At 39.6% G+C, this 27,107-nt stretch overlaps 1 protein-coding gene across 1 annotated transcript in view; it reads left to right on the top strand.

Annotated features, from left to right (window-relative positions):
- EPB41L4A (erythrocyte membrane protein band 4.1 like 4A) overlaps nt 1–25,274 on the top strand; it is a 116,000-nt gene extending 90,726 nt beyond the window's left edge. The window contains exons 17-25 of the mRNA XM_014310602.2: nt 459–572; nt 2,914–2,961; nt 7,407–7,484; nt 11,784–11,903; nt 17,302–17,349; nt 17,941–18,009; nt 18,884–18,994; nt 20,032–20,113; nt 21,149–25,274. Of these exons, the coding sequence (XP_014166077.1) occupies nt 459–572; nt 2,914–2,961; nt 7,407–7,484; nt 11,784–11,903; nt 17,302–17,349; nt 17,941–18,009; nt 18,884–18,994; nt 20,032–20,113; nt 21,149–21,277 (799 nt within the window). The 3' untranslated portion in view covers nt 21,278–25,274. The remainder of the gene's footprint in view (nt 1–458; nt 573–2,913; nt 2,962–7,406; nt 7,485–11,783; nt 11,904–17,301; nt 17,350–17,940; nt 18,010–18,883; nt 18,995–20,031; nt 20,114–21,148) is intronic.
- Nucleotides 25,275–27,107: the final 1,833 nt, after the last annotated feature.

Genomic DNA, 27,107 nt, shown 5'->3' with positions numbered 1-27,107 from the left:
CCAAGCGTCAGCTCTGTGATGAAGACAAATGTCATGACAAAACATGGGAAGTGTTCATACTTGTTACATCCATGGAAAACAGGAAGAATACCTAGCTCTGGGTTGGGTACGCTATACTAAAGCACAGAAATTTTATTACGGTAAAATAATATTAATAAGCTAAAATCTAAACTTTGTAATCTTAGAGTTGCTGACCTGGCAATGATAAGGGGTCTCTCTCTCCTACATTTCAAGGTTCAGTGTGAAAAATTTATTGCTAGAAAGCAGTGCTATCTGCATTTACATAGAGCACCCACTAACACCCAGAAAAGCGCACACAGCCGAATGCTCACCTGTACTTGAGTGTGTGTGTGTGCGTGCGCTCATGGATCTGTTCATTTTTGTGAGCTGAATCTCAGCTGGCCTAACCGCCCTGGAAATTTTAAAGCTGACTCTTTGCTCTTCCTTTTCAACCTTAGTGGACTGTATAATTCTGCCAGTGACCGCAATAAATCACCAAAGTTTCCTTACTCTCGCCGAAGGAACCCATCTGGCGGCAGTGAGAATGAGTCTGGGCAGCCAGTTAGGAGGAGGTAAGAGCCTCAGGATTAACTACTGTCAGCTTTTCTGTGTAGAAACTGGAGGTTCTGCATGCTCAGTGCTCAGCTCGTTGAGGCACAGCTGGGTCCTGGGAAAGGGGCTATTCCAGGGGCCAGTAAAAAAAACCCACCTGCTATTAAAAAAAAACCACCTGAGCAAGAACACTGCAGCTGTTTTTGGAAAGGAAGCTTTGGTCAGGTCGTTTGCTTGCGTGCTGTTGTGGGAAAATGATGTTAAAAATGTGAAAAGCTGCATTATTGGCATGGGCAAGATTCTGTTAGTTTCTGGAGCTCTTTTTGCCTGGTGAGTGAAAGCACTGATGGATTTGCTTGCTTGCTTTGAGCTTCCAAAGCAGTGTTATAAGTACATGTCCTTATTTTAGCTGCCCCAAGGATTACACAAATGAGCCATAAAGCTGTCTTCAATGGTCCCATATATGAACCACTTTGCATTAGAGAGGACACCAGCAAAAATACAACTAGTGGCAATTTCAATTGGTACAAGCTGAATTGAATGGCTTAGAGGAGTAAAACACAATGGGTGGAGATTCTGTGCTGTGTGTCCTTGAGCACGTCCAAAAAGCAAATTACAGGGACAATTCTGAAGCAATAGAGTATTGAGAAGATTGTGTTTTACCTGGGATGATTTGTCCTGCTGAGAAGCTGTTTTCATCACTGGGGCATCCTGCCTGGTGCTGTGATCTGTTATAAAGTATAAACAAACACAGATACTGTGCCATATTCATTGCAGTCTTCTAGAACTGCCTCAGGAGCCAGCACCTGAGAGTTACATCTCTTTCTGACAGCCCTGAAATGAGTACCTGTTTGGCCTTCAAAGCCAGAGTTGGCAAAGGGGTCTCTGACAATGCAGCTATATTGATGAGGAAATCCAATTTCATGTGGAGCTTTTATCCTTGTCAGGTTTCTGAACTGTTTCAGGCCTTTTATCTGCCATTAGCTGTCTGGGAGAGAAGAAACTCACCCATAGTGCATGCTTAGTGACCTCAAATAAATCAGTGTAACTCTCAGGCAATGGAGTTATGTTTATTTGCTCTGTTGGATAGAGCCCTCGTAGGTGCTAACAGCAATGTGCTTCTTGAATGGTTTTTGTCATGTTTTAACCTCAGCCAAATCCCCTCACTCACTCCCCTGCCAGGAGGGAGAGAATCAGAAGGGTAGGAGAGAGAAACTTTGTGAGTTGAGAAACGCAGCAAAAGCCATGCACCCAAGCAAAGCAAACCAAGGAATGAATTCCCTGATTCCCGTTGTTGAACAGATGTTCAGCCATTTCCAGCAGAGCACAGCCCATCGCACTAAGGGTGACTTGGGAGGACAAACACCATCAGTCCAAACATCCCCTCCTTCCTCCTCCTTCCCCCACTTTATACACTGAGCCTGATGCCACAAGGTCTGGAATATCCCTTTGGTCAGTTTGGGTCACCTGTCCTGGCTGTGTCCCCTCCCAGCGACCCACACACCCCCAGCCTCCTCCCCAGGGTGACCTTGGTTCTGTGCAGTCCCTGCTCAGCCATAACAAAAACATTTCTATATTATCAAGCCTGTGTTCAGCACAACCCCAAACCACAGCCCCGTGCCTGCCGCTGTGAAGAAAACTACTCTTTTGTTTTTACAAAGTCAAAAGAGCCCTTCTGACAACTAAGCTATCAATGCACCAGAAAACCTGTGCTGATTTTGTCTGCAGTGGAGTTAGAGACATGCAATGCAAAAATCTCTCATATCAAGAAAAGTGTTTGTGCACTGTGCAGCAGGAAATTGTCTTATCATCTGGGACTTGCGTTGGGCTGATCTATTGGACAGTCATGCCAATAGCAAGTTTTCTCTTGAGCTACCACATGAACAAAATGTTTTTAAAGTCTTATCTCATATGTGAGACTGTGAAGACTGACAATAGTAGGTAGACTTTAACTTAATTATGCCTTCCTGAGTCTTGGTTTTATTCATGCACTTTCCTTTTCCAACTGTTAATAACAATAGCTGTGCTGTTTATGCACCCTTTTCTGGAGTTAAGAGGAAACCACCACGCTCTGCTGTGCTGGAAACAGTAGGAAACTCTAAAGGGCAGCATGCTCTGCTTAATTTTGCAAGTCAAGGGTTTGCAATGAGACGTTGAATGGAATCATGCCTTCAAAGCTTATTGTAAAGGTGTCCTGAAGGGTTAAAAACAAGCGCATACCCTATTTTCTCTGCCTGACATCATACTGGGGAAAAAAAATCCATCAAAAAACTAAAACACTTTGGGTTTTTTATGGGTAGTTCTGTGTATTTGTATTAAGTAACTCTATGACACTTCATTAAAACTTCCTTAATGTCACAGGAAAAATCAAAACAGTGGTGAAGATTCAGATTTAAAGCAAAGGAGAAGGTAAATATGTGGTCTATAGCAGCTGTGAAATGATACTGAAGGTACTGGTCATATTTTTGTTCACTGCATTCCCTTCTTTCCTTCCTTCTCCCTCATCTTCCTAAATGTCTAAAAGGTTTGCTGTGTTATGACCTTTTTATTTTTTATTTCTTATCTTTTGCTAAAATGCTCTGTGGCATAGCCTCATCACAGCAAAGTCTTGCAGTACATTGTTACTACCCCGTGCCAGAAGCAGCTTGTGAAAGTTTCCTAAGGGCTTATTTGCAACCTGAAAGTCAGTTTCAGAACCTCTAGCTTTTGGATTTTGAATCTGCAGATTTGTTTTTACTTCTCCAGCCTCCCTACCCACTTTCAATTAATCTGTTTTGCAAACAAGTGTGCTATCATCTGAGATGAATTGTCCTGCCAGAGGTGAGTGCAAAGACACATGTAACTCCTGATGGTCCTCTTGCTGTCTTGTACATTTTTTGTTGATTTTGTCTCAAGCTTCTCCTCCCTGCCCCCATCTCCCATTTCAGACTCGACTAGTTATCACGTTTCAAATAAAATGCAGGTGTGAATTTGGGTGTGACCTTCAACAGCTTCAGCTTTTGACAGATTTCTGCCACATCTGCTTGTCATGACTCTGTTTAGTGCTCCTGCTTGCACTGCTGGAAGAAGGAGACAGTGGAGTGCATTTCAATGTCAGAGGCTCCTGGAGCTTGTGAAGGGAAGGAGGCACTCCCAGGATCTGAATCACTGCAGCAGCAGCACGGCAAAGGGGCTCTGGCAGAGATACAAACATCTCGGCACAATCACAGGAAGCCAGAGAAAGTGCTCACGTACTTTGTACTTACTATGAGATAACAGAATGTTTTTTTGAAGGATGTTAACATTACAAGCTGCTAGTAGTAGTCCTGTGATAGATGTCCAGCACACAAAACTGGGAACATTTAGTTAAACATCTCAGGTGGAAAGCCTCAGAGCTCAGAAGAGACCTCTTACCACACGTTTGTTATTGTACATTGCAAAAGACCTTCTCCACTTCCTCACAATTTGGCTGCTCTCCTCTCATTTTAACCAGAAGAAGATGTGCCAGAATGTGAGCTTTCCTCAGCCTTCCAAGCCCCCTCCTAGGCAGTATTTGTTGTGTCTCTTGTAAAACTGACTATGACTTTCCGGTTCCTTATGCCAGAGTATATAGGTATTCTACCTGCAAAATATCAAATATATTGCATGACAAAGAAAACAGGGGAATAAAGGACAAAAGGTACCTTAAAATTGTCAGAGATAGGGATGATCTCATGTGTTCTTGCACCTGATTTAGGAAACTATATTTTTTTTCCTACCCATTTTTGATATTTTATTTGTTTTAATAAAAGATGAGAGTTAATATTCAGTGAAAGATAACATTCTGACAACAAGCATGAGCAGCTGCCACTGAGCTGACAGCTCAGGAGCCCTTCTGTGTCCCCACAAATGCTTTCCTGACAAGGAACACAAGGTAATTCAATGGGCAATATCCAAAAGGTGAATCAGATTTCCATTCCTGAAAAGTTAGAGAAAGGCTTATATTGAGTTTGATCAATTTGGATGTTTTATCTTGTAGTTTGGCTGCCACGCTGTGATTTTTGGCTGTTTTGGTACCTTATGACATAAATTACTTAAATCACATTAAGAAACTACTTGTCATACTGAAAAATGTAGAAGAGTCATGCCTAATGACCTGGAAGTGTGAAAGAACAGTGTTGCTCAAATGACTTAATTGATGCTGATGTTAGTGGTGTATTTATTAAACACCTGATAAAACAGGGCTGGGGAAAGGTATCCTTTTGGCTGTGTAAGGTCTCTTGCAATTCTAGGGCATTTTTATTGCTCTTCACTCTTCCATTGAGCTTGAATGACTCTTTCTGACATCATCTTTTACTCTTCCTGCTTCCTTTGGGGGTTTCAATTTTCTGTATTAGCACATAAATTTTTTATTCCCACTTTGAGCTTCACCCAGAAAAGTGTATTTTTAGCTGGCAGCATGGATAACCTGGCTTTAAATTATGAACATGAAGTTTGGGGGTGGCAATGTCACTGAAACTGTGGGAAAAACAAAAAAACCCTCCAACAACATTTTTAGTATTAGAGAATCAAGGCATTACTTTATTCTGGGTAGGATGTTATTCTGACCAGGATGTCAACAGAACAACAGAAATAATTTCATCCTCACGTAGCCTCAGCGTGCAGAGGAAATAATTCCATGATACATATATTTTACCAGATTTTCACTAACTTTACACAGTCAAAACCCATGGAGATTCGTTGGCTCAATGTTCATTGGTTCCAAGTTATGCAGTTCTCAGTATTTGGTTTTCTATTGGATATGAATTTGCTTGCCTCCAATGCTAATTTTGTCCTCGTTCCTGTCCTTCCTTTCCCAGACCATGTGTCTCTGACCATGCCAGGGTTGATGTTTAGAGTTGAGGGTCATTAATGGTCATTGATGGTCGTTATCTTTTGTGTTTCTTCTGTGCTACTCCCAGTCTGTTAAGATGTTAAGTTCATCAGGCCTTGCCTAGTGGAATAATGCCCCGAAAAAACTTCAATTCCCTTCCCCCAGGGCAAAGGTGAACAAACCTGACTGAAGCTATAAAATAAAAAATATTTTAACTTGGTATCTTTTCCAACAGGGATTTTTCCTTCTCTGGGGGAAATTTCTCTTTGCCAAATTTATTCCCTTCAGGCAAGCTGGGTTAAACTGATTTTCCTAGACTTTATCTGTCCTATTATTCTTTTTTTTTTTAATGGGAGCTATTTGAGCTAATTATTTATTAATTTAGAGGCGAGGGAAGAACAGACTCCATAGACCAGGCTCAGCAATTGATTGGAGGCAACTATAATTCACTGGTATTATGGAGAATTTCACGAAGCTCTCAGATGTGTCAGAATGACATCTGTAACAGTGTCCTGGCTATTTAGTCCTAGTCCTCCAGAAAGCAGAGTGCTGTGTGCCTGAGCAGATAGAACAGCTCCATGCTGCATCTGTGCTGTTGCCTGGGATCAATCTTCTCTCATCCTGTTGGGCTCTTCTTCCTAAACCATTAGAACATGCATTGACCAGGTGCTTGTCAGGAACTTCCTATCTTGTCATTAAATGTTTCCCCTTACTTGCTACTCACACCTAAGGAACTGCTTTCTCTCCTTGGCTTGTTTGAGGTGCAGTGTAACAAATCTGTCCTCTTACAAATGCCAACTATCAAAGAGTGAAAGAAAAGCCAGGAGGCATAAGAAGATATGTATCTCTACCAGCATCATCAGGAGTTATCCCCTTATAGCTCCGATTTCATGGCCAGAGACCTCAGAAGAAAGATTCTGTTTTCCATTGAAGCGAAACCATCACCGATTCCAACTCAGACAGCCTAAATCCTTGTAGGCCAGCTCCTGTTAACATCAGTCAGCTTTTCTCATTAATCAGCTGGGCTGTCAGTATAGCAGAGAAACACGTCTGTCTTTGGAATCACAGAAATGTTCAGGGTGGGAAGGGCCTTTTTCAGATCGTCAAATCCAACCATTCCCAAGCCGTCCTCACACTAAAGAACAAATAGTCCAAACCAGACTGTGATGAGAGTGCCAGTTTTAGCCAGTGGTAGAGTGGCAGAGTCCAGGATTCTAGAACCAAAGCCCTGACATCTGGTCTGTGTGCTCCAAAATGCAGTCACAGATTTAAGGGTCTCAGGTAATAGAGAGGAGTTTGCCTGCAGGTAGTGCAGCCTTCTTTTTTCCATAAAGAGCAGTAGAATCCTAGTGCTACTGGTGTTTCTTCCATGCTGCCTAACATTCCCTTCAGACAAGCTGGGTTGAACTGATTTTTTTAGGCACTAGCTCTCCTGTTCTTCTAACACATTTTTGTTTGAGTGGGAGACATTTGAACTAATGATTTTCTAATTTAGCATAGAGAGGAGAACAGACTCCATAGACTGAGGACTAAAGAATTTACACAGTTGAGGAGAATAGATTATATAGACCTATGAGCATTTTGTTTTGCCTGCAAACCCAGAATTCTGAGTCATTTCTGCTGGGTGTACCAGAATCTGCAAGAAGAAGAGAGCCATACAGATTAGAGATGAAACATTTCACACCTCCAAGAAACAAATTGATGTGGCATTCACAAAAAGAATGCTGAACAATAAAGTAATACAAATTTTAAAAAATAAATGAAACAGTGAAATTATTCAAAATGAAAACAGCACTCACCTGATACTACAGTCTGGGTGCACTACTTTTGGAGCAGTTCTTCCTAATCAATTAATAATAAAAAGATAATATGACTTGCAGGTGTAGACAAGCACTCCAGAGTCTTTTAATTCTGGTTTTCTGAGTAATGACTTTACAGTGTTGTTCTTTCCTTGTTTAGCACTGCAATGATTTTGGTGTTAGTAGATAAATTCATCCTGAGATGTTGCTTTTCTCTTCTCCAGGTCACGGTCCCGTTGTAACACCAGCAGTGGCAGTGAATCCGAAAATTCCAACAGAGAGCATCGGAAGAAGAGAAACAGGTGACAATATATTCAATATTTTAGACAGTAATGCATGAAGAATTTCATGTCTTTAGGAAGACATGAAACAGACAAATGGAGATGGACTTTTCTCAGATAAACCTAGTAAAAAGGGATCTAACATATTTTATGTGTATAGAGTCCTCCTGAGGCAGCTGAAGACCATTTTCTGAATAAGAAGAGTGATAATTGCCAGAATACATCATTGTAGTTGTATTACACTTACAGAAGACTTGTGGTATAAATGCAAATAAAGTGGATAATATCTTGATAATTATATTCTTAGCATATACTTTTACCTCATAAATTCAAGTGCAGATTTTTTCAAGCAGAAAATAAGCTGTTGAGAAGTAAAACTACTTTTAGTGGCTATGAATCTCAGTGTTGTTTTTTAAATTCATGTATTTAATTGTATAAAGATTTTGTTTTCCAAAATGTCAGGTGTGGGCCCAAACCCAAAATGTGCACAGCATCAAGTTTTAATAGGACAGCAACAGTTCATATCAAGTGATGCTAACAAGTCCTGTATTATATATTCTATTTTTCTTGTTGCTGGTATAAAAAAGATGATGTAACTACTGATTTCCTATAAATTCCCTTCAAAGCTGTGTATTTTATGTTGCACTGGAGATCCCAGCATCCTGGAGGTATTTCTGAAAATACACTTTTAAAAAGCATATAGAATTTCCTCATATTGCATAAACACAGTGCAAGAGAAATGTAACTAGACAAAAGAGGAACTGTTTTAAGGCAAAGTTTCTAAGTTACTGTCTGCATGAGCTGCCATCATTTCTTCATGTCTTATATTCAGTGATAAATGATTTCCAGATCTCTGGAAGGTCTGAGAAATAATTGCATGCTAGATAGTGCAGCAGAAGTATGCAGTATAATTACATTTTCAGCATGACTTGCAGTAGTTAAGGAAATGTTAAAAACCATTGTGAGACTCACATGGGATGGCATAAAGCACATCTGAGACATGAGATTTCTTTGAAGCTTACCTAAATTAGGGCTCAGTCTTGTAGGGTACTTTGCTAACAATAATCTAGTGTGCCTGGAAGGTTTGTCTTCCAGCTGAAGTTTAAATGACACGCTGAGTGTAGTTTCAGTGATCAGCAGTAAATGGTATTTTGTATCCCTTTCTCCCAGAACATTCTTGCCAGGTTTTTTTCCTCTTGTGAAACTCCTTCTGCAGGGAGCTCCACAAGCAAGTGAAAGAAATTAGAGACTGACCACAAGAATGTTTTTAAGAACTCCTGGCAATATAAAGACTGAATTGTAAGAAGGATTAAGTACTGCTTATAATTTTTTGAAGAATGAAAAGGCTTTTACCCACACTTCCTCGCTTAATGGAAAAAAGAATTAAAATAAAAAGAAAAAAAAGATCAATTTTTTTTGCTTGTTTCTAACTTTTTTATGTTTTCAGAAATGGAAGATACAACAAAAATGTTGATGTTTGAGCATCTGTTGTTCTTAGGTGATCAGTTGAAATCTGACCAGAAAAAAGATCATTATCAGTGTTAGATTAAACAAGTACTAAATGAGCTGGAAGTCTAAGACTTGCTCCTTGTGAGCAGGTGCAGGAAAACAACCAGTCCTAATGAATTTCTGCATTTTGTTAGCAGCCATAGCAGGAACATACCAAGCTGGAAGGTCAGAGGCTCTGAGCAGCTTTCCTGTTTTCAGAGATGAACCAGCACTAGCAGGGTTAAACAGGACATTATAATGAGGCTTGCAAGTGCTGTTACCCAAATTTCTGCTGTTGCATAGACTAGTACAATTTATTTCTCAGTATACTAATCAAGTCCCTGACACAACCAGAAACAAAAGTGGTTTATTCTATTGAAAGAAAAAGAGTGAATATTCACATTAACCAAAGTAGTCTGCTTCTGGTCACATTAGAGTAGAATATGTTGTTCACATGACAAGAGATAACTTTGAACTATTTGCCAGAAGAAAACAAATTATCAGAGAAAACCAGAAACATAGATGAGACCTTCTGAAGGTAGAAAACTAGAAAAATCTTGGGGAAGATCTTTTTACGTGATCTCAATCTTTGAGGTTTCACTCCATTATAAAGATGTTTTCTCCTAGGCGGATGTTCATATGAAAGTAAAGAAGAACCTGTGATGAGCATATTTCAATCACAGAAGAAATGCATTTGCATTTTCAATCCCGTGGTCAAAATTTATTGTGCAGATAAAAATAGATTAAAGGAGCAGGCAGTGCATGCTGAAGCATACTTTCCTTCCTGGCTACACTTAGAAGATACATCTGATCAGAATCAGAGGGTGACTGAATGGTTGAGGCTGGCAGGGCCCTCTGGCTGTCATCTGGTCCAACCACTGCTCCAGCAGGGCCACCAAGAGCTGGTAGTCCAGGATCACTCCCACGTGGTTTTTCAGTATCTCCAAGGATGGAGATGCCACCACCTCTCTGGGCAGCCTGTGCCAGTGAAAAGTTTGAAAGGAAAACTGTAATGGGCTTTCAGGGCAAGGGCAACAGTTTTTATTCAAAAATGTCTTTAAATAGAAAATTAGGATTTGAGCTAAATTTATTTCAGCATTTTTTTGTCATTTCTGTCACCAAAACCCTAAAAAATTTGTCCCAGACTTATTACAATTTTAACATTGCATTCAAAGAATGTATTTAATGTAGAGACTGTGGTACCTTGGTCATCTTTTATCTTGTTAAATGTGAGCATAGTACCTTTCTTTGCAACTGGAAAATGCATGTTCTCCATGTCTCCATCTAGTAGAGTTCTGCTGTGGTGCAACAGCACTTTGAGTTTGTCAACATGACTTGTTTTAACAGCTGCAATGCTAACTTTATATATTTAAATTTTCAGTATTTTTGTGCAAGTGACTGCTGTGTGTGGGAGGCAGTTGGTGGGGTCTATACCATATGGGATGATTGCTGTTTGCACAAATTGGATTATTTGGGATGAAAATCACAACTCATTACTTGTTGCTGTGTGAGTCTTTCTACTAAATCCTTAGATAGAAGTTTATGTTAATACCTGTCAGCAGATTACAGATTTAAAAAGATTTGCTTAGAAATCAAAACCTGAGGTTGCAGTCTTCTCCAGATGCTTCATACCATTTGGTAGAGTTGTGTCTGTTTATAGTAGTTGGGGATTGAACTCAAAATTCATTATGCATGTGAGAGAAGATCTGATTAAAGGAAAAGCAGAAGCCTGTGTAGCTGGTTTAGCCTGATACAATTCAAAACTCAAAGAGAAAAGTACATCTGAAGTGAAGAGCAACAACAACATACTTTGCATTGCCTACATCTCCAGTGTAATCCCTTAATCTTTGCTGGCCTCTTTGTTTGTTGTACCTGTCAGTCTTCCCCCCTGGTTTCTCCAGTATCCTAGCCATACCATCTGATCAGACAATCCACACTTGGGAGATATTTTCCAGGGATGTTTTGAAATCCCTGCTGAATTTTAAATTCACTGCTGTGACCAAGCATATCCACTTGCTCCACCACCTTAGCCCTTCATCCCAGCAGTCATATGGGCAACCTCAAAACGGTGGGAAGCATCTGCCTGGAGGGCTGTGGCATTGTGGAATTACTGCAGCCTGCTAACAAATGTGCTGAGTTGGCAGGATTTTGATATTTGGCTCAATCTGTAATGCATTCCATCAATGAATTAATGGATTTTAAACAAACCAACTTAAAAAAAAAGAAGGAATAAAAGGCATAGCATGTCATTTAGATCCACACAAGCCATGACAGGGACCAAACCCTCAGGGGATGGTGCAGAAGGAGTGCCATGGAGATCTGCATGCATCCTGAGCTGTGTTGCAGGTTAGGATGAAAGGATGATTCTTCTGAGCGGGGACTCACTGAATGGATTTTTCCCTGGATCCTAGGAAGGTGCATGCTGCAGTAAAGTGCTTCTGAAAGCTGTGGTACAAAAACCTTGTAGCATGATGTGGGTCTCCCACTTGGCGCAGATGAAGGAGAGTGGAATATGTAAACAGGGAAAAAATTCCAGATGTTCGGCCTGAACTGGGAAGAAGAATGCAAGTTGTGGGTCTGTCCTTAAAGGTGTGGATTGTTACATTTTTGGCTCATGCTGTTTCTAAATAATAAACCAGCACGTTTTCTTTTATATAGTTCTTACACTAACGCAGTTTGGGAGTATTAGTTAAAATTTAGCAAGATGAAAGGTAAAGTACAGCATTGCAGGAGCTGGATTTTTTGGGGGGTGGAGGTGGAAATACCCCATTGCTTCTCAGAGCATCCTGCCCTGAGAGCCCTCAAACTAAACTCTTGGTACCTGTTTTGCAGATTGCGGCAGGAGAATGATATGGTTGACTCGGCTCCTCAGTGGGAAGCTGTGCTTCGGCGGCAAAAGGGGAAAACCCAGGCAGATCCAAACTACCGGCGATCCAGGCACAGATCTCGATCGTACGTAACCCTTGCACCCTTTGATGTGGAAATTAAGGCTGTTGAATCGTGTTAAGGAACAGGAGGAATATCTCCAGTGTGGCGGTGGCCCTCAGCTGTTGAGGAGCAGAGATTTTCGCCTGGCACACTCCCACATTAGCAGATAGTCTTTGTGGTCAAATTGCCTTTCTTTAGCAATTTGAATTTTAGGGCACAAATCACGAAGAGAGGGCTTTGAAACAAAACTTCTGAGGAACGCTGTCCATCACCTGGGAAGAAGTCCAGGATGGTTCTGTGGCTGAATGAACGTTAGTTCTATAATGAGTACAGTGATTCCTCTTTTCTGGGCAGCACGTCTGTGGAGGCATTGAGATTTTACTTGATAGCTGCAAACATTTTAATGGAATACATGCACACCTGTTTAATCATATAATATCTGCAGTGGTGTTCCGGATGAAAGCAGCTGCTCATGTTTCCATGTCAAATTATCCCTGACAAGTAGCAGTCAGTGATATATTGCATCCCAGTGTCAGGATTTCCATGATGGAGCCATACTGCCAGGCGCTGCTCTTCCTGCTTACAGCCTGTTCTGACATGGTGAAGTTATCAGCTTTTGAAATTCATTTTCTCAAGCTAATGAAAATGTTGGTTTCCTTTAATTTATATTTTTCTTCTAAAACGGCCTGGTTTTGGGGCATAGACACATTGTTTGGTATCACTGAAATCATAGTCAGCATTGAAGTTTCCAGCATTAAAATCCACTTGAGTTCTATCTTCAGTTGTCTATGTTGCTAGAACTCTTTGCTGTCTCCAGTTTTACAGTGCAGAGTTTTATTTCTTTATGAGGAGCAGAATTTACCTTTAAAAATTCAGATATTGGAATTTCTTCTTTAACAGGCTTTGTACAGACTTGTTCACTTACAGCTGTGCAAAAGTCTTGTGTTATTAGGTGTAATTATACAATGATATATTACTAAACTTCAGGAATATTAAAGCTTTCTTGTATGGAATCCACCAAATACAGTTCATTACATTTTATTTTGGTTTGTTTTATTATATACAGAAAGTGCTGTAAACTAGGAAATGTACTCAGTTAATAATGGTTACATTAAATTTGTAGCCAACTTTTCTTTTTTATCCACAGGCCAGGTAAATCTCATTGTTTGGACTGCACGGGTTCCCTCTTGTGGTTAACTTAACTTATGAAATGGCTTTGATTTTCCAGCACAATGACATTTTGAGTTACATTTCATTTAAACTACTTTTAACAAAACCACATAGATGTTAAGCATCTAACTTAGAAAGAAAAGGTCCTAGAGGAAGCAAAGAAATTAGGAAGTCCTGAAGATTTTGGAAGGGGTCTCATTTCCTTTTGCTGTTCTTTTAGTTATTCATGAGTTTCTCTTTTTTATCATACTCTCTAGGTTAAAAAAAAAACCACAAAAACAAACAAACCCACAACGAAATAAGCCCAAACTAATTTTTGAAAATAAATTTGTAAAAGGCATTTTACTGTTAACATGTAGAACATTATAAGAGAATGTATTTCATTTAGTTTGGCTCAGCTGTTTGTTTACTTGACTGGATACACTTCAGAAGAAAAGGAAACATAATTCCATAGGTTATGGTTGTTTTGGTTTTAAATGTTGTCAAATGGTCATTTCAACTTGCCCATTCAAAAATTGATACAAACCCTTAAATTTAGTAGAACGGGTAATTCTTTCTCAGTAAGTCCATTATTGCATTTGTAAACAGAGCTTCCCTTTGGATATGTGAAGTAGTGTCTGAAATGTTTGCTACTGTGCCTGGCATAGTGCATTTCATTTGCTTGATAATGAGTAATATTAATCATTTCTGGTGGCAAGGTGGTGTCTCCTTGGTCTTGGGAATAAAAGTATTTGACAGGAATTTGACCTTTCTTTCTCCTCAAGGAATAAGCAAATGCAGAGAGCTCCCAATTCTAGTTCCACAGGGTTTATTTTCAAGAGTTCATGTAAAACATCTGTGTAGCCAAAGGGCTTTTTCTAATTAAGAAGAATGGCCATAAAATTCCATGGCTATTTAAATTTACCATTTGTGACTCAAACTGAAATATTAATAAGGGTGCAGATGCAGGCACAAAAAATAATGTAGACCTTATTAATGTGTAGAGCTGTTCCAGCTTGTGCAAACGAAATAAAAAATAAACAAAAAACCCCCACGAGATTCATCACTTACTGGGAAGTCCCATTAGGTTTCTTGTGCATTATAGAAACTGATTAGCATGCAAATTGTCTAGAAGGTATTGATTCAGATACTGAGATAGGACAATCTGAGTCCTATATATAAAACCAGTGAGTTAAAAAAAAAAAAAAATCACAGTAAAAAGATGAAAACAAAGTAAAAGAGGGATTGTGATCTGACTTTAAAGACTTAACAGAAGAATTGCTTTGCTGTGGGCTCTTAAGAGCCATACAAACACGAATGTCCTATGCAGTATATGCAATACCTACGTTTCATCTTACATTTCACTTTTCTTTTTGTAAGCTTTCTGTCGTTTTACTTTCAAAGGATTCGGAGCAGACCTTTGGAAAGAAAATGCCTTAATTAAGTTACTTTATCTGCATCATATTTCTTTATATTCTTTGGTGGGGAGCTAACCTGAATAAATGCTGTAAGGTTATCCCAGTATGGTAACACTTCTTAAACAGATGGAAAATAACTAGTTGCAGGATGTGAAGTCTAAGAGAAGTTTGGTCTGAGGAATCATTGTATTTAGCCCTTTTTTCTTTCTTTTCCCCATGATATGCCATAATTCTAAATTGGTATTGTGCAGCAAAGTCTTTATTATTAGTGTAACTGCAGAGATGGAAAGAAGGAAAATGGCAGAGATCACAGAGCAAAATACCTGGAGCTGGTCACAGAAAGCAGGAAGCACGGTTCCTAGAGAGTGGAGAAATGAAGATGTCTTCCTATGTAACCACTCTCTTTCCATGCTGCCCCATAAATTAATATTTCTTGCTGTCGGTGAGGCTTCACACGATGCTTTGTGATACTTGAGACTTAAGGCCAGGTCCTGAACTGCTGTATTTCCATGAATAAGTAAAAGCCATGAGCTGATCAAATGGGTCAGTGGTGTGCACAATACCCTGCTTTGTGCGGGTAATGGGTTAGGGAGCAACCTTGGGGCTTTGCTTCCTCGGGCAAACTAGGGCTTGTAAGCATGACAAAGCCTCCGTGGAGAAGCTGGCATGTTCCAGGGAGCTTTCACATTCCCTGCTGTCTGATTATTCAGCCTCAGAAGAGGATGCCTATCTTTCCACCCCCAGGGTGATCGCAGGGTTTGCAGCTGCTATTTTGTGAGCAGGAAGCTACATGGGGGCAGAAATCAGTTCAAAACTGACGGGTGAAAAAGGCTATTAAATGCCACTGAATTTACTGCATCAGGGAGTTAGAAGCAGCATGGACAGATACAATAAAGAGAAGTAAATGCAAGAAGGGTGAAGGAGTACTAGGAGCATTGTACTTAGCCCTTTTTTCTTTTTTTTTTTTTTAGCATGATGCCATACTGCTAAATTCTATTGTACAGCAAAGTCTTTATTATTAGTGTGATTGCAGGGATGGAAAGAGGGGAAAACTACAGAGATCACAGAGCAAAATACCTGGAGCTGGTCACAGAAAGCAGGAGGCACAGGCAGAAGTGAAAATCAGAGAAAACTTAATGCATTATAATAAACAGAAACACAAAAATCTTTAAAAAGCTCTGAACACAGAGAACAAATAGACTGTAAACCACCCATGTTGTAGCTGTAGCTATCACAAGAACCTGAGGAGCTGGAATGGACAGCAGTTTGTCAAGGATGGGAATCATCCTGCCTGGAAAGTCTTGGAGCCTGAGGTGGTTATGGATTAATTAATCTTAGCCCTACTAGGGAAACACAAATGCTAGATTGTTTTTCACCATTTGATCCTTCTCTGGTGTTTATAAACCAGTCAAGTAGTATCACCTAGTACTTCTGCTCCTATAAAATCTAAAAATTACCCCAAAACATCACCATTCCAAAATATTCTGACTTTACATCAGCTGTATAGTGTTTTCTGCAATATAGATGTCTCTGAACATTATTTCTAGGCTGAAGTCTGGAAATAAGCCAAACATGGTAAAAATGCAGATCTCTGCTGTCCTCCTTGATCTGCATCTAAATTTGGATAATATCCCTCCTAAAGCATCTTTGAATATGTTGGGCCTTTTTGCCCAAGAGAAAAAAAGATCAGGCAGTATGACCTGATGGTGTAAGACTTAGTATTTGAGAAACTTTGGGCGTGTTTGTGTGCTGTATGTGTCTAAAAGTTGCATTCCTCACATCTTGGTTAGTGTGGAACACTCTAGCTGTTGACACTGGGCTTATATAATGACAAGGAAAAGAGTTACCTGATCTCTCCATGCAAATGTAGTCCTTGCCACTGTCTAAAATCTTTACTTAATCTATTACTCTCAGTGGGTTTGGGTGAATTCCAGGTGCAGCTTAAACAACAGTGGTGGTTTTGCACTTACCTTGCAATAGAGAAGGAAAAGAAAAGTAAAAATAAAGGGGCTCTAGTTAGAAGCATCTATTCTGTGATTTAGTAGAAAATGTGGTGCCTGCCCCTCAGGCTTGCTTTTCTCCATCTCTATGTCTGCAACAGGGAGATTACCATTTTTGGTAAGTTCTTTGTATGTGAATTGAATACTCGCTGAAATATTTAGGTGCATAAGTAGGCATAGTTGCTAGTTTGATTAATTTGTTGCTATTTTTTTGTTGTTGTTGTGTTTTTTTTTTTTTTTTTTTTTTTTTTTTTTTTTTTTTTTTTTTTTTTTATTGGAAAACAAAAATACATAAATTGAGCAGAAACCTATTTTGGAGATGACCAGAAAGAGAGAGGCTGCACTGTGATTGCAGTGGAGTTGTTTAATTCAGATTTTTCCCAGTGGTGTCCACTGGGAATGTCTGGGATTACAGATCTGTGGCCTGTGGCCTGTGCTTCCTTCTGCCCACCAAGGGCTCTGGGGGCCACAGGACATTTCTGAGGGCCTTTTTCAGAAGTGTTATTCCAAAACGTGTTGTCTTTGGAGGGATATGTGTTGGCAGCGACTGGGCAGTCATTTGGCTTGGGGAATTCTGCTGTTGTTTATATTTTATGTACACTCTTGTTGAAGGCTGGTGGAGCTGGAATTGTGATTGAGAGCCTGTCGTTCAAGAAATGACTTTTCAGTTGAAATGCAGCGATGAAGTTTAATGAATTTTCTGAGATGATAAACATTAAAATTGAAGTCACTGGTGGAATATATTTATCATGATTTCTGTGCAGGGTCTGTGCTGTTAAAAGTTATTTGGACAGCAACATGGTCAGACAATGGTTTTCACAGCTGGGCCTTTGTTGTCTTTGTTGATATTTATAGGAGAAGCCCAGATGTACAAGCTAAAGAAGAACTGTGGAAACATATTCAGTAAGTATGGTCCTTGTAGGGTCTGAGAGACGCTTGGTTTGCCTTTAATGTAGTTATTCCAATCCCCTCCACTGTTGCACTACACTGATTTAGTTTCAGTAAATTATGTATATGTTAATGACCTCTTGTGCGTAGAAGATACTGCAGGTCACTGAGTGCACTGAATAAAGATGACCATTGTATGTAAATGAATTGTTAAAGAACAATACATAACTTTGGACATTTATTTCTGTGTGGCTTCCAAAATGTCAATGTTGACACTTTTAGCATGACACCCCATTACCCCTTAGGAAGATATTTAGCAATTCCAAAGCATGTTCACTGTTCAGCACACATAATGTTCATGATATTGTGAAGCAACAAGATCAGATTTGCAGGGAGGTGAGAAGAAGGTGGAACAGGATGAGACATGCAGTTGAAGCAATCAAGGTGAAGTTATACTTATTTCAAAATAAGTGTCCTGTTTTGATGTCAAGATAGCTTAAGGGCTGACAACAGCTTGTTTTAGTAAATCTTTTTAGCCAAATATAATGAAAATTTTTGCACTTCACAGTTAATGTTACATTTTTTACTTTTCCTAATCCTTTATAGGAAGGAGCTTGTGGATCCATCTGGCCTATCTGAGGAGCAATTGAAAGAAATTCCATACACTAAAGTAGAGTGAGTTTGGTCAGAATTTATTTTTTGTGAATATAAAAGACCACTTTTCTTACTTTACTGTGAATTCTGTCCTACTGAAATAGGAATGGGTTTAGATATATCTATAAGCTCATATCTATTCCAAATACTCTCCTAGGATGGGTTGGGTGGGGATACTTAATAATCTTAAATCAAATATTTTTACTTTTCAAAATAAGGAAAAAACCCTATCTTAATCTCTCCTAATCTATCCCACACACTCATGAACGTATCTGTATGTTCTGTATGTCTCCCTATGCTAGCCATGAAACTTATATTATAAACTACAGAACCAGAAAGAAGTGAATGCAAACAAGAAAATAAATATTTTCCTAAACTTCTTCTTTGTTTTAAATATTCCGATCATACAAGGCACTCTTTAATCTCTGCAACCCCTTCCCTGGGTTGTCATGGGCAGCTGCCAGGGCATAGCTATTTCCTTAAGAACCAACATCCATTTCACTGCAATAATTGCCCATTTGGGATTCCAAGTGTCAGTGCAAGCAGCTTGAATGTGGCACGAATGGGATCCTGGGTTGCATTATAATGTACTTCCAAACACCACTAGGCAGAAAAGGCTGATGTTAAGGACATAAAAATTAATGCATTCTTCATTAAAGTTCCATTCTCAAATATGGGCATGCCAGTTTGTGACCTCTGCTCTCTTAAAGCATTGAATTCCAAGTGCAGACTTCTAAAAAGAAGCACCAGCCCTTTAAATTCAGCCAGTGCAAGAAGAAGCCATCTGTTACACTTCAGTACGAAATGCGAAGACTCTCAGTCTGCAGCTGAATTCGTGTTCTGTGCCAAAGATCTGGTTTACCAAGCCCTGTTGTGAATTCTGTGTCTCTCTCAGGACTCAAGGCGACCCCATCCGCATCCGGCACTCGCACTCCCCTCGCAGCTACCGGCAGTACCGGCGGTCCCAGTGCTCCGATGGGGAGAGATCTGTCCTGTCTGAAGTGAAGTATGCGAACGTGGTTATTAGCACTGAACTAGTCTAGTGCAGCCCAAAAGTTGACAGGGGTCATGGTGGTAAGAAGTTGCATAAATGTGGCTTGTTGGTGGCACAGGGTTCAGGCAACCCCCTGAATAGTAAGTCTTCAGAGCTAAACGTGAAGGAAACAACTCCAAAAACATTTATGGTCTGTTGTCAGCCACAGTGACTTTGTTGATCCACTTGAAAGGAAGAAAAACTGAAAAGGTTGAAGTAAACCTGTATTGGTCTTTAGTGGTAGGTCATAAAGTTGCTTAGGGGATGAGAATCTATGGGTTGCTTTCCAGGTAACTTCATCCTTGACAGAGTTAAGATGTTATCAGTGTTAGGCTTGTAATTTTTTTCATGGGAACTCTAGTACAACCCCCTTCATCAACTGGTGGATCAGTCTTTCCTAGAAGGCTGAAGAGTACTGATTAATGGAAAAGCAATAGCCCCATTCTTGGCTGCCGCAAGACCATAAAAATATGAAAAGCAGTCCCCACCTGGAAGGCCAGTTTTAGCTGCACAGCACCCTGAAGGAGGTGTGGCATACCCACGATTTCATGTGACACTTGTCTTTGCCATGAGGGTGCCTGGGCCCTGGCACCCTCATGGCAAAGACAGGCTGCCCAGAGAAGCTGTGGCTGCCCCATCCCTAAAAGTGCCCAAGACCAGGCTGGAGGGAACTCTGAGCAACCTGGGATAGTGGAAGGTACCCAGGCCCATAGCAGGTGGTGGAACTGGAGGATCTTTATGGTCCCTCCAAAACCAAACCATTCTGTCATTCAGTGATGTTGTATCAATTTGGGCTGCTTCCAAAGACCAGGAAAAGACAGGAATGGGATGGGCTATGCCCTGAAGGTGCCCACAGAGGATCAGCATGACAGCTTTCAGGTGTCCCAACTCAGGTGATAGAAGCCTTTCAGATCAATAGAGCAGTCTGTGTCAGTTTCATTGTTCTTCCTCTGCACAGTTATAGTTTACCTCATTAAAGCAATATCCATTTTGTGATATCATAATTCCAGTGTCAAAACTGATCTGGTCCCTCCACTGCCTGTTACACGATCTTCAGATGGGAAAGTTCCCAGCATCCAGCTAACTCAACAGGTTAGTGACTGTACATCCTTTTCAATTTTCCTTTTTATTGGAGGGAGAAGTGGGGCTCTAGTGCTTTATTTAAGATAGTCTTTGATTTACAGTGAAAAATAAAGATGAGATTTTTTTTTAGCAGCAGTTTGAATTGAATTTTTGTATTTTACTTACACTTTGTTTGTATTCCAAAATACATGTAGTTCTGTAGCACAGGCCCCTGTCAACACCTGCTTCTGCTGTTGGTGAGCTGCATCTCTGCTTGTCACTGAACAAAAACTGACTTTTACCCCTTCTTGAATTATGCAGATGTGGTTGTGATGCAGGTGTAATCACATCATTTATTAATCTCTTATAGAGGTTGTCTGAAGAGTTTTGTTGCTTGGGCTTGAAACAGCGCTTCTTTTGTTTTCCTTTCTCTTTTATTCTTTCCACCCCCACACTGAATATTTTTTTAGGCTATTGACATCTAAAAAGGACAGAAGTTGCCTTTTGTTAATCTAACTTAATCACTGTCTTTCATCATATATTACACTACCGTATCTCTCAATTTTGATGGTTTTATTGAGCTCAGAATGTGAGAAGCAAGTTCTATTCCAAAGCACTCACAGGTCTTTTGTACAAACACACAAAAGGAGAACCAAAACATGGAAGAGAGAATTCCAGACACCTAACTATCATACCAGTAATGTTAAAATGTTCAGTGGGTACAAACACCTCTCTTTTCCCTCTGCCCCAGGCTCCCTCACGACAGTGGACATTAATTCCTTGTGAGTGTTCGCTTGCAGTGTTTTGCTAAATATCAAATAATTTATCATGGTATTTCCTGAATAGGCAATAACACAAAGGGGCAGCAGCTGGCAGGAGGTAAGAGGGGAAAAAAGTTCTGTTTGATCAAATAAATGTAGAGACTTTAATATTCCTGATGCTTGTATATATACGTATACATAAATTGTCATACCATAGCCTAAGGCTTTCATAGCAAGTTAGCAAAATACGGTGTTTAAATTCTGCTGTATCTTTTCAACAACATGTTTAATTTATTCTCTTCAGAGGCAGAATGGATCTAAGGACAGCCTAATAGAAGAACCATCTCTGCTATCCACTAATAATGTTGATGGAAAACCCAACACTAAGATTGTAAAAACTGTACAGGTGTCACGCTTCAAGGTGGAGACTTGACTGATGAATTGAAGATGGTGAATGGATTTTGGTCTTTGGAAAATGAGAATTTGTTTATGTGTGCAAGGGAAGGAACTGAAGTCGACGCGGTGGTCTTTCCTTCAGGACACCTGGCAGTGCAGCCTGCTTGCTGGGAAGACCAAGCAATGCTTTTATCACCAACACCATTCTAGTGGTGTGGCTGACTGAGGACAAGCTGCCTGATAGACAACCAAAACCAAAAGTCTTTGCAAAACTGAAAGATCAGTAGTTACATTTCCAAAAAATGAACAACAACAAAAAAATTGCTGCAACGAAACAGGCTTCACGGTCTGCTCTGTAACTGAATAGCCTTGTTCTAAGAAGTGACTGTTAACTGACATGATCAGGATCAGATGCTTCAAGATAAGTAAAATAGTCATATTTTTGGTCAATTGTGCAATACAGTGTGATATGGGGAAATTATCTTCACAATTTATATGGGGATCAACTTATGTTCTGAGACATAAGTACAGATAGCTCTTACAAGGGTTATTTTAACCTAGCACAATAACAGATGCTTGTGTTGTTGATACAAATTCTGACTCAACCCATTTTAGCTCAAAAACACTAGACTCTGTAACATGCTGTAGCAGTGCATTCCAGAGGTGATACAGAATTACTTTGCTTTGGGCAGGTTTAAGTGCTAAATTTTGAATGTCCTTTTGTGTAGAGGGACTATTTAAATGAACATTCCATACCACAGAAATACATTTACCAACTTGTAGTAAAGCACACTGGAAACTGGGGAATGTAAATTGACCCACTGTGTTAAGACTGCTTAACAAGGCACTTCAGTGCTGGTTAAATGAAACTTGTGGAGTAGTATTTAAAACAGCTAGAAAATAGCGCCTTCTTTTTTTTTAATCTAGATTAGCAAAATCTGTCTTAATATCTCATATCAAATAATCTGACACTTTTCTCTGAGCCATTTCTACTATGTTAAAATGACAAAGGCAGTAAGTATTTCAGGTATGAGAACTATAATTTTTTTTCTATTGTCATGGTAGGAATACTAAGTTTTAATGATGCTGCACATTGAGTGGGTAATCTTCTAAAATATATCTGAAGTGATGCCTGGCTTTCCTGTTGTCCTATCACTTACAAATATCTGAAAATCACTTTTCTGCCTCCCATTTGTCCACAGTCAGCACATGGAAGAACCTTCAGGTGTTGCTGACTTGCTAGGGAGTTTAGCAAAGTCTTTGTGTCGTGGAAGTAATTTTTTGCTAAATGTAATCATTGAACAAAGTACTGAATTTGTCAAACAGTGTTGCAAACAGCTGTAGCAGCTCATGTGCCTTTCTACATCCGTCCCCTCCACACTCAACCCTCACAACCCACAGAGATTTGCAGTAATCCTGTATCTTACAGTCCAAGCAACACCAGGGAACTGCAGCCCTGTCAGAAAAGCAACACTGCTTGAGAACTGGAGTTAGCATAAGGTGTCTAAGTTACGCTTTACAAGAAGCATGGGACTGCTAAGACGCATTTTAACTGACTAAACTGGTAAGCAAAATGTTGTACAATGTGTTTTATTTTCCACTCTATTTTTTGATTCTTCATTGTTTCACGATGTGGCCAGGTGGATGTTACTAGCCAGGGTGGCCGCCATACAGTGTATATATTCCTATCACAGTATGGAGTGGTCTCTAGGCTAGGAAGTGCTGCAGGGAAGGCAGATTCACTTAACAAATACTTTGGTCATTTACTTGGGACAGCTCTGCTTCTACAGTCTCAGTAAACAAATCTAAGGGAATGAAAGAGCAAGATCGAAAAAATTCATGTAGTAAAATGAATGTAGTAAAAATTCAGTTTTCATGGAGGCTCTTTAGAATTTTTTGAACTTCCTGTGGATTTAATTCTAGGACATTGTTGGGCTTGGTTTAAAGTATTTGCTCAGCTTTTTAAGTTTGTTAAATGGTTTCATTGTCATTGCTCCAATTTAAAGTGATCCTGTAGGATCTGTTTATGACCTTGTGTAGTACTGTCAAGAACAACAGTCAAGAAAAGCCCAAACAAAACAAAAAAAACAAACCAAACCAAACCAAACAAAAAAAAAAAAAAAATCCAAACCACAGCAAAGAACCCTGATCAACCCCTAGGGGAAAAAAGAAATCACCATGGCAAAATGGCTTAATAGAGAGCATCACGATCTTTTAGAAGACAACTGAAAAATGACAAACTATACAAGAACTGATTAGTATCAGCAATGAAAGCTGCTCCTTGTTCCTTTGAGAAGGTATTCCAGCTTGGAGCATTACCACTTGGTTATAGTTTGGTGCTTTCTAATCATTACCATTAGTTTGCTATCCTTACCCAGGCACAGGTAAGTAGTAGTACATATCTATTACTGCAGGGGGATTTCTGTTACTGAGCATTATCTGTACATAGCGTACCTATCTTGCCAATCTTTAAATATTGATCAAGAAGGTTTATATTGAACCTCATGTTTTCCTGTATGCTTTCATCTTCCTGTGGGCCTTTTGTGTGTTATTGCTGGATACCCTCAGCCAAGTGCATGGTGTTTTACTTACTGCACTACATCAGAAAATAGCTTGTCTAGTCTAGTAGTGAAAGGTTTAAATTCTCAAGTCACTGGAGAGTTGTTTTGTAACCAAGCCAACTTTTTTGCATTTAGATGAGAAGTTTACAGAGAGAGCCCGAGATCTGAGTTAGTGATCTTCTCCCTGATGAGACTATGTAGGAAGCAGGTTTTTAGCAAGTCTGATGTTAGCCGGGCCACTACAATCCAGTTTTGTGTCCACAAAAAAGACTAAAGATATAATGCCTCTATTACACATTTTCCAAATGTTTTGTTGTGCCAAAACAAGGCAAAACTTGCAACAAGGATATCACTGTCAGCTAATAGTACAGAAAAGCAAGTTTCTTTCATATATGTGATCCTCCTTTCCCTTAAGCTTCTTTTCCTCAATCATTTGAGGAAAAGCACGTTTTTAATGATATTTTTGTGGGAGATATACACAAGTGATCAATCACTGGAAACATTGTGTCACAGCTATGCCTTCTACATCTAAACCAGTTTTACATGTCTAAGTCATCAGCCTCTTACAGCTCTGAGCTACACCTTGCCCCTTCCACTGTTGCTACCCTTCCCCAGCTCTCCTGGGGCGTTCAGTGCCTAGAGGCAGTAGCATTTTCAGATCTGCAGTCTGGACGTCAGTCTAAAATACTTGTACATCCTGATGAATCAGGCAAAAGACGTGAGATGTGTAACAGTGTCAGGATGTTTACCCTGGGGTTGAATGCCATATACAGACCCCTGCTCACCTGGACAAAGGATTGGTATTTGAGGCCTTCTCATCTTAATTCTCCTGAACTGATCTCAGGCCAATGATTTTAACTTTGTGCCTCTGCCTTTACCTCTTCTGAGACTTTCATAAGTGCTAAGCATTGGTAAGTTATAGAACTCTCACTAATTAGCAACAATTACAACATACTTGTACAACCTTTTGCAAAACATTTATTTTATACAATAAAGAGGGCTTGCTAACCACAGCACAAAAGTACTGTAGTATATCCTGTACTGGTTCCCTTGCTTAGTTGGCTGGTTTCTTTCATTTGGAGCTAGCCTGGACCTGCTCTTTTCTACACTGCACCTCTTACCAGTATCACTAAGTCTGCAACTTGTATTCTAATCAAGCTCATTATTTTGATGATGTTTGTTGCAAAGTCATTACCATTTAAGTTGCCAAATTTATTCCCTTTATGCAGCTGGATATTGAACTGAAGAGACAGCATGTTTTCTTTTGGGAAAATTTGTTTAATTCAGAACTCCCTAGAAAGGTGTTTGAAGACAACATACATGAACATACCAATGTGATACCTTTGTTCCATGTACACTAAGTATTCATGAAGCAACTGTGTGCTTTATTTTAAAATGAGTTTGATAGATGGCTGTGTCAACACTTGTGTCCAGGTTATTTAAAAGTCAAGTAAAACTTGAATTTTTAGGGCATTGCATGGTTGCCTGTGTGTCTTATTTACATTACACTAAGGAGCAAAGCCTTCAGAAACACAGATTCATTTGACACCACCATCTGGTAAAAACAGGTGTAGTACCAATTAAAATCCACTTGAGGATACAGCTTCTCCAGATTAAGTATTTTATCTTGTAGCAGGAAGTTGTCAGTGTAAGCTTTGCATTTCCAGTGCACATCTATACCAGTTTCCTTTCTCACCTAAAAATCACCAGAGAGCAACAGCAGACTATGTGAGCTGTCAAAGCAAACACACAGATACAGAGCCAGTGTGGCAGACAGTCTCTGCTTAATGTGTCTGTTTTTATTTCTGTATTTGTTCTCCTGAGTAAGAGCTGTGGTGTGTTGACCTTGGCAGGACACCAGGTGCCCACCAAGCTGCTCTATCACCCCCCTCCTTAACAGGATGGGCAAGGGAATTAGATGGACAAAATCCTTGTGGGTCAAGATAAAGGAGTTTAGTAAAGCAGAAGCAAAAGCAAAAAATAACCAAACTCCAAAAGATTTACATTTTCTACTTCCCAGGAGCACATGGTGTCCACCCAGTTCCTGCAAAGCAGGGGCTCAGTACATGTAGTACGTTGTTCCAGAACATGAATACCTTACCCTTTCTTTTCAGTTTTTATTGCTGAGCAGAGTCTTATACTCTGATGTTTTTTTCAAGGGTGCAATTCAGTTAGCCAGTTATACAAAGTAAAAGGCAGTCCTAATGTTTAACATCATACTTCACATTTACCAGCATTAGTATTTAAGTAATCTGTGACCGTCACATTGCTCCCTATGCAAAAGAGAGGAAAAGCTCACTTTTCCCTTGTTCTACTCCACTATAACACCTGTATTAAACTTTACAGCTTGGGGTTCTACATCTTTTTTAGCTGAAAGGAAGTTTACCCTGGGTTTGATACCAAACAAGTATCTAACCCTGGGGTTAGGTACCAATCATCAAATCCTGTCACTAGCTGTTGCTCATGAGATTTTTTTTTTAAGTTTTAAAAAGCTACTCCTGTTGGTCTTACACTTCAAGAACAAAGGCCCACGAGCAGAACTCCCGAACAGATGGTATCTTCAGGGAATGTAATCCCTAATAAAAACCCTAAACTTTCAAGTACATCCCATAATTACAAGGTGGATCTCTTAAAAATTAATTACTCTTGTCTAAACCTCTCTCTCTTGACGAACTAAAAAAAACCTTACACTTAGAATTAGTAACATGCCTACATTCAGTACTGAAAAATCACACAGTGCAAGATACAAAATTAAGCATTTGTTCTTCTGATAAACCATGTTAAATCTTCCTAGAAAAATAAGCAGCAATCCCAATTATTTCAAGAGTATTTCACTCCAAGTTATGCTGAAGTACCACATGTTGTAGCTGGTCAAGGTGATAATAAACCAAGCTTGCCATTCTCCATGTTGGATAAACACCTTTCCTGATATTATTAAACCCACGTTTGCTGAATTTCTGCTTTTTAAATTTCTACTTTTGCTCACCACAATAGAAATCTCAGCCAACTCTATCTTCAAATACTACAGGAGACCGTGGTTTAAGTCATCACATCCCAACTCACTGCTAGGTTTTGTTTCATCCAAAGAGGTGCACTGGTATCTCAACAATAACACAAAGAAGTCTGAACTCTGAAACAGAAGCACTAAAGCTTGGAAAAGATAGAAATTCTGAGAACAGAAACATAAATCTTTATTTTTTTATCTATATAAATATTACCAGACACTGCCACAATGCAGTTAAATGCACTATGTCTTACTACATGGAGGCTTAGTAGTCCATCTTTTAAACAGTTTTTTGTTTCTTA

The sequence above is a fragment of the Geospiza fortis genome, unplaced genomic scaffold (genome assembly GCF_000277835.1).
Source record: "Geospiza fortis unplaced genomic scaffold, GeoFor_1.0 scaffold433, whole genome shotgun sequence".
Lineage (NCBI taxonomy): Eukaryota > Metazoa > Chordata > Aves > Passeriformes > Thraupidae > Geospiza > Geospiza fortis.
The sequence above is the reverse complement of the archived record's forward strand: the minus strand, read 5'-3'. Positions and strand labels throughout refer to the sequence as shown.